This window comes from Acyrthosiphon pisum, chromosome A1, assembly GCF_005508785.2.
Source record: "Acyrthosiphon pisum isolate AL4f chromosome A1, pea_aphid_22Mar2018_4r6ur, whole genome shotgun sequence".
In the NCBI taxonomy this organism is placed as follows: Eukaryota; Metazoa; Arthropoda; class Insecta; order Hemiptera; family Aphididae; genus Acyrthosiphon; species Acyrthosiphon pisum.
The window spans coordinates 84,890,676-84,898,633 of record NC_042494.1 but is presented as its reverse complement, the minus strand read 5'-3'; the positions used below and the strand labels follow the sequence as shown (position 1 = coordinate 84,898,633).

Sequence of the window (7,958 nt, the reverse complement as noted above, 5' to 3'; positions counted from 1 at the left end):
TTGTTAAAAATAACAGTTAGTAATAATAATTAATATAAAAAAATGAATTGTTTTAAATTTAAACTATTCCTAATTGGTGAATATTTTATTGTGCAAAAAAACAATGTGTAGACCTGAGTGGGCCCCCCAACATAAACATAGATGGGGGCCCCACAGGGAAAATCCCTTTTTCCCCATGGGCCTATCCACCCCTAGGCAGAATAGAACAGAATGAACGAAAATTTCACAATATTATTTAACGAAAATGTTAAACATGGTCATTTACGATGCTGTTATAAAAATAAAATCTTTTTCACCGTATATTGTCGTTCACGCGAAATTCAACGATTATAACGTAATCGGTTTTTTCTCCGTTGACCGATCGAGTTGGCCGAGATAATAACAATAATATTAATATGTATTAATTATGTCCGCACGCAACTAACTGACTGTGTACGATCAAATGTCTATTTTGATCGATATAGGAACGGCACCCATAATTTCGTTATGAAATCTTTCTACGTTGTTGCTAAAGTATAGTGTATACTCAATAGTCAATACTTAATAGTTATATTATTATGACGTATGTTTGTGTATACATGGATGATTAATAATAAAAAATGCATCAATAATATCACAATTTTTTTTTTTGTTCCTGGGGGGGGGGGTTGAACCCGAAACCCCCCTCCGTATGTGCGCCACTGAACTCTAAAAAAAAAATGACAGTAGATACATGAAATTTTCACCGGTTAGTTATATTAACATTTTATATACACAATAAAATTTTCAAAAAAATTTGATTTGGTTTAAAGTTACTTTGAACTGTACGAACATTTTGAGTTTCAAATTTTTTAGTTTTTATTTCTATAAATCTCAATAAAATTTCATTTGTTGGGTAAAACAGCTTGAAAATTTGATAGAAAGCTCCTAATATATTAATACAATGATATTTGAAAAATTTCAAAATTTCATAGACAATTTTTTTTATAAGCATTTCAAGTTCAAATCTTGACTAAATACGTAAAAATGACAACAATTTGCAAATTATTTTGAGTTAGAAATACTCAAATACATAAAAATTTTCTTTTTAAATTTAAGATTTTAAAATGCAATACAATATTCCTCATAAGTTTGTCTAACTTAGTTTGAAGTTCATATTTTTAGAACATTGGTATTCACTTGATTTCTCATGTATTGATTTTTTATTTTGTTGTAATTTAAAAACGAATAACTGTAAATACATGAAAATTTAACTGAATGATTATATTTTAATTTTGTATATAAATACCATGAGATATTCAAAATATTTTGACTCAATTTGAGCTGTTTTCGGACAATTTCAAAATTTAATTTTTTTAATTTTTTTTTCTATGAATATCAATAAAATTGTATTTGTTTGGCTAAGAAGCGTGAAAATTTAATACAAGGCTCATGATATATTGTTACAGTAGCGGCCCATGCCCCATGGGACGACCGCATAGGGTGATATATTATTGAATTATTTAACAAATTAAAAATTTAAATTTAATTCCTGATATTATATTCTATGGACGACCGACCAACGAATTGATGATAAGCGACGAGTGGTTCTGGTTCATGGAATAGAAAAAAAATAACGGCGGTAGCTGTGGTATGGAAACAAAACAAACGGTGCCGCACTGACACCGCCAGACGTCGTCGTCGTTTCGCCGCCGCAGTGAAGTTGACGTCGTACGTTTTTAACATTTTCTTTTTCTTTTTTTACGCTTTTATCAGTTCGTTCGTCGCACCCGTTTCGCGCACTCGTCTCCGTTGTTTGTTGTTTGTTTAGATTTTTGGCAGTGTACTAATTTCCTCTTTCACCGTTCGTTTTTTGCGGTTAATTTTCAATTTTTTTTGTGCATTAACGACTGACGAGATTATAATATATTTTTCATTCAATTAAAATATGTCATGTTCTCCTCTTGTCGTCTGCTACCGCTGCCGTCGATTGCAGTGACGGATTCGGTATCACCTTCGTAGTGCGTCTGTTCTCCGTTCGGATATCTTGTTTTACTCCCAAACCGGGTCGAAGTGAAAAGGATAAAAAAAAACCCGTCCCTAATAACGACGTGGATTGGAGTCTGTGGCACCTGTTTGGTGGTTTGATGTGGAAAAACAGCGAACGATGAGTTGGGGAACGGAATTATGGGTGAGTACTGCACCTGTTTGTTACCTATGGGTGTTACACCTAGGTCAGATATTCAGGGTAATGCGTAGGCGGTTGCAAATTGCAATGCTGGTGTCCAGTGGTATGTTTTCGCAACAATCTATTCTACCCTGAAAAATGCTTGACTCTTGAGGTATTTTGTTTCTCTGAATAATAGCAATTTGTCACTGTACACGGTCGCAGTGTTGCTTAACTCGTCAAAGAAACATTGTCTAGCTAAGACATATAGTGTAAAGATGCTGTTAAATTTCTTTTGTTTTATTCATAATTTCTATCTATCTACCTAGATAAAATATATAATATTATGTAAAAATATTTAATACCTATGTACCCATATAATATGAATATAAATGATAAAAAAGGTACATTTTCTTGTAATACCTACCTACTCATAATCTATTTGAAGCTATGTAATATTACTAACTGTTGATATTGTTAATCCAATATTTAAAAAAAATTGGTTTCTTTTTAATATATATTTTATTTTATACCTAACACTTATAGGTAGTCAATTTATATTGAGAATATCAGAGTAATGTTTACGTATTTTATAACTTCACAAAGAAAATCAAAGAAACATAATAAATGTAACAATAGGTACCTACTTCATTAATTAATAAATAAGTGTCATACTGTCATAGGTACTACTGTACTTGTATAATTAGATAGGTAGGATGTTAGGTACCTACCAAAGAGAGTATGTATTAAAAATTATTACTTATGTTAATCACATGTAAAATAAAACAAATACATAGGAAATTTAGGTTATTAAATACAAGAGATAAAAGATGCAAACAAAAAACATATTAATCATCTAGGTATATTAAGTGGTTTTAAAACAAACAATTTAAGTTATTAATTCCCAAAGATAAGGTAGGTATAAACTAAAAATCAATTTTGTCGAAAACTGATGTATTGTAAATATTCCTTTTTCCCTTTGGTTTTTGTTAGTTTAATTCTAACAGTTTAATCCTAATTATTAAGAAAATTACTGGTAATTTTTCACCTTTGACCCATGTCTCATAATATAGAAAAATATTGTATTTAAAAAAAAATAATATACCAGCATGTACCCATTGAACTTTAGACCTTTGCAAATCTATCATCGTTGGAACAGAACAAGAGACATTGTGTGACAATTGGAAATTTAAGATAATATATACTGATCTGTACTGATCAATTAAAAAATGTCATATTTTCATATCTAACTCTAGTACCTACAATATAAAATTAAGGATAAAACTAATATTTCCATAAAATTTGTTTTGAACCATGAGTTTAAAATCAACAAGATGATGTTTAGACTGGGACAAATGGACAATACACTTTTGGTGATAATAAAGGTAGTTGAAACTATTTTATTGAGGAGGGCATTGGGTTTTTTTTTTTTTAAATTGTAAGTAGCTTTTCCATAGATATATACAACAACTAGATAGCCGTCTCCTAGTCATGGAAGTCAGCCGCCATATACAAAGCAGGCAATGTTTACAAAATAATATTATCATAGTATATATGTTTAGATAAATATATATGTATATAAATCAATGTAAAATAAATGTCAACATTGCCTGCTTTATAGATGGCGGCCAATTTCAACATTGGTCACAACTGAAGTATAAAGACAGCTATTTAGTTGTTGTATATATCTATGGCTTATACTTCCTATATATTGTTGATTTTAAATCATGTTTAATACCATATTAATATATTTGACATTTAGTATAACTTGTTGTTTTCACTTTTCAATACTGACTACAGTTATTGATAACTGGTTGATAACAATAATTGATTATGATAGGTAGTCCTTAATTATTGTTGTAAACATAAGGTATTCTATGGTAGTATTTTTTTATTAATTTATTCTTGACTTGTCTAGTCTTAAACAAAAGCAACCACCATTACGCACACCCAACTTTCTACTAACTTAACTTCCAAGATTTTTTATAAACTTCCAAGACCTCTTCCGCTTAACTTCTAGGACTTCCATATAGTTTTAAAATATTTGTACACTGACTTTTGGGTGTGAATAACTATCGCGCAACTACAAATACAATTTTTACTTTCAATATTTCATAAAATACTGCTAGTTTTAATTAAAAAAATAAAAATTTATTTAACCCAGACTTCAACTTATATAGGTACCTATAAAGTTAAAGTTTTTTAATTATTTTCAGAATTATTTTTTTTTTAATCACTAGATAAGTTAGGTACCTACATAATACTTTTAAATTGCTACTATGGTATATTAACTAGTATATGGAATCTAAGTCCCTAGCTAATCATTTAAATTGAGTTTAAAATGCAGTAGGTAACTAATAATAGAATGGTAATGGTAGAAATAAATTACTTATATCAAGTTTTAGTCTGATGGTACTCATTATAGAATTTACTTTTTCTATATCAATGAGCAAATAAGTATATATATGCAAAGAAAATTAATAAAAAAGAAAAGTAAAGTACCTAAGTGTATGTAATTATTTTAAAAGTAAAAATATTAATAAAATTCAATACCTAGCCTATACATTTTATTAGTTTTAGTTGAGGTTTTAGTTCATGGGTTCCTACTTAATTAATTTAAATTTTTATATACCTACCTAATATGTATAAGGAGGGTGTTAAATAGATATTACCTCACATATTATTATATTACCTATTGGTTATTACTTATTACTTTGGTACAAACTTTTATTAATTTTAAGTAAGGCCAGATGTGATTTATTTTTTTGTAAGCTATAACTTTAAGTAATAGTTTAAAGGTTATGACCAAGGTTATGACTTATTTGTATATAATATATTTATTAAGTTTTTAGTTCTTAAAAAAAATAATTTAAGTTAATTTTAGTAAATATAGGTATACAAATTATTCATGATAACAATTTTATTTAAAATCAAGTTATTTACTATTAAAAATATTTATCAGAATTTTTTTTTTTATCGTTTATTTAAATATACACAATCTGTAAATGTTGTTTTACAATAAGTGCATGTGATGGAGGTGATATGGCTTGAGTGGCTGGAGATAAGAAGCCGCCCATTGGAGGCACTTAAGGTTAGGATTTTAGGCTAGGATTTTAATTTGTTAGTAAGAGAGGGCAGGATTATAAGATTAGGGGAGGTAGAGGTATGAACAATTTTAAATTAGTAGGTCACGACGCCAGGTACATTTTAGACGCCTTCTGGGGTCACCAAGAATAGCTTTGGTGGATAGCTGGGAAATCAGGGGATTATGATGGCTGTGGAACTTAGAGTGTGTGCGTTTGTAGAAAGTTATTAATTGAAATTTTTGGTGTTTATGAGATATGAGAGGATGGTGGTAAGGAGAGAGATAAGAGGGTTTATTATAGATTTGAACTCGTCAAGGAATTTTAGAAGTCAGGTTTCATTGGTGTTTGTGGAGGTGTTGAAGTTTGGGGACTGGTGACCCTCAGGTTTATCAGAATTAAAATATTAAAACAAAAAACCTAAATTCACATTTCCTCCACATGTCTAATGAAACGGATAGTGGATAGACTGCTGAAAAAATGTAGGTATCTTAAAATCATCTTTTTTTTTAATTCTAAAAAATGAAATTTTTCTTTTAAAGTAACACTTAAAACAACTTGGAAAAATAACATAGGTAGTAAGTAGTTTATTCATATTCTAACGTATTCTAAACTGATTACCTAACAAGGTACCCCTTGATTTCATCCGGGGTTTCATCTATATAAGTATATAACATATGGGCAATGGGTAATAGTTTGCATGTTCCACCAACCCCTCCCACAATATTTTAGATTTTGTTTTTATTATAAATTGGTTATTATATATTTTATCTTAATGTTCTAAAATGTTATATTACCCTCTCCCCAAAATAACTCTTATCTACGCCTATGATATAACTATTACAAGTACTAATTATACCTTAATAGAAAACTATAGTTTTACTTTCATAATACAATAATTTAAAATCGAGTTTAAAATGTTCATTTGGTATCAAAAATTGTGACGATTAATTTGTCTAACTGAGTATTAAACACATTACACACTTGTTAAGTTTTAGGATTAATAAATTATATGAATACCTAGAATGACTTATTTATTAATAATTGTTATACTTGCATTTAATTTGTACCTAATCCATAAGTCATTATTTTCATTCACATAATAGGTTCTTAATGATCTATTTTCAGTAAGTGTTTTATTATGAATTTATTTAAAGTAAAAATTATTCTAGTTTAACTTTAAATGTTAGGTTTTTTTGTTAGATTAAACAAGGAAAATTCCCCAGCTTATGTAATTTTAATTAAGTTTAAAATTGTAATCCTAATTCCTGTTGTGTAATTTGTAATTATGAGCGAACAGTAAAACTGTTCTTCTACCATGTGTTAAAAAAATGTTAAGTCTTTCTTAACTTTGCTTTTGCTTATAAAATGAAAACCAAGGTAAATCTTCCCTTAACAGACATCTTCAAATTGTAGACGTTTTTTCAAAACAAACTATAAACTTTCTACAAATTGAACCCTTTGAATAGCGGACAAAATTTCAGTGATCAAGAGTGTCCGGTATTTAGAGGTTTTACTGTATACATATCTTGACTCGTATCTTGACATATTTTGTCAAAAGTTTATAGTATAGACTTTGATGGTTTTAATCCTTGTTTTAATTATTTACAAATTACAATAAATAATTTTGTTATGATTATCTGCTGTTTGTAAACTATAATCAATAATTAACAATAACTATTTCCTATTTAGTAAACAAGACTTTAAAGTGTAGTTTTGTTGTTGGTTGAGAATCACAATATCATATTTTAAATAGGTTCAGTAGAAACTCGATTAACTATCACTGTCGAGCCCAGAAGTATGACAGTAAACCGAATACACGGTTGACAGAAAATTAACCATAAAAGTATATATTTTACGATGTGTACATATTTTCATACAAAAATACATACTAAACAAAATAATCTATCATCTTCTTTTGTTTCTTTGAGGCTCTAGCTTATTGAGCGGCAATATTCCGTATTTTACGGAGAAGTAAGACCTGCGTTGCATTTGCTTTTTTTTTGGACGATGACAGAAAACAGAGAGTGATGGTTTATACGTGATGTACTTATAATTGTATTTGAATTTATAAATGTTATTTAAGATTCTCAAAAACTTAACACATAATATTACATTACTTTAAATGTTTATAGGTTGGTACATATTTCATAATTATTGCTTATATATTTTATGATTTTTAGTGTTGTTACTTATTAATAATTAGACCGGCTCTTTGTGTACTACCTATGCGGCTGTGCCACTGATATTTTATAGTTTAAAATGTTGACAATGTGTACATTTACTGAATTATGATAAAGCTTAATAGAATTTTGAAAAGTGAACTATATTTGGGTAAAGGAACTTATTTAACAGGAACAAACATTGTATGACCACTGGAACAAGCAGTTTATTTGTATTGTGATAATCTTATGTGTGTTTAATGTATATATTTTTAAATTAATACTTAAAAAGAAAACTTTGATCATAAGTCGTAGCTTTATCCTTATCTGTTTGCATGGTAAACCTTAAGAGGATGTCAGCGCACCATTCGTTTTCTCTCTCTGGCCCACGCGCAACATAGACAAAACGCATTTATGCAAAATCATTTTTCTATGCATTTAACGAGGCATTTAAGTAATCTTAGAGTAAAGTCACCTATTACAAAAAAGATAGAGAATAATACGTTTGAGGGAATGACATATCGATTTGTCTAAATATTGTCTCAAATCAATTTAAACATCATTTAAATGTACAACTATTTTTTTATT

At 28.7% G+C, this 7,958-nt stretch overlaps 1 protein-coding gene across 3 annotated transcripts in view; it reads left to right on the top strand.

Moving 5' to 3' along the window:
* The first annotated feature begins 1,660 nt into the window (after window positions 1–1,660).
* The window catches only part of LOC100166693 (formin-binding protein 1-like), a 33,326-nt gene continuing 27,028 nt past the window's right edge, over window positions 1,661–7,958 (top strand). For all 3 annotated transcript variants that reach the window (XM_008187931.2, XM_001944217.4, XM_008187930.2), the window contains exon 1: window positions 1,661–2,149. In XM_008187931.2, coding sequence (XP_008186153.1) covers window positions 2,126–2,149 — 24 coding nt within the window. In that variant the 5' untranslated portion in view covers window positions 1,661–2,125. The remainder of the gene's footprint in view (window positions 2,150–7,958) is intronic.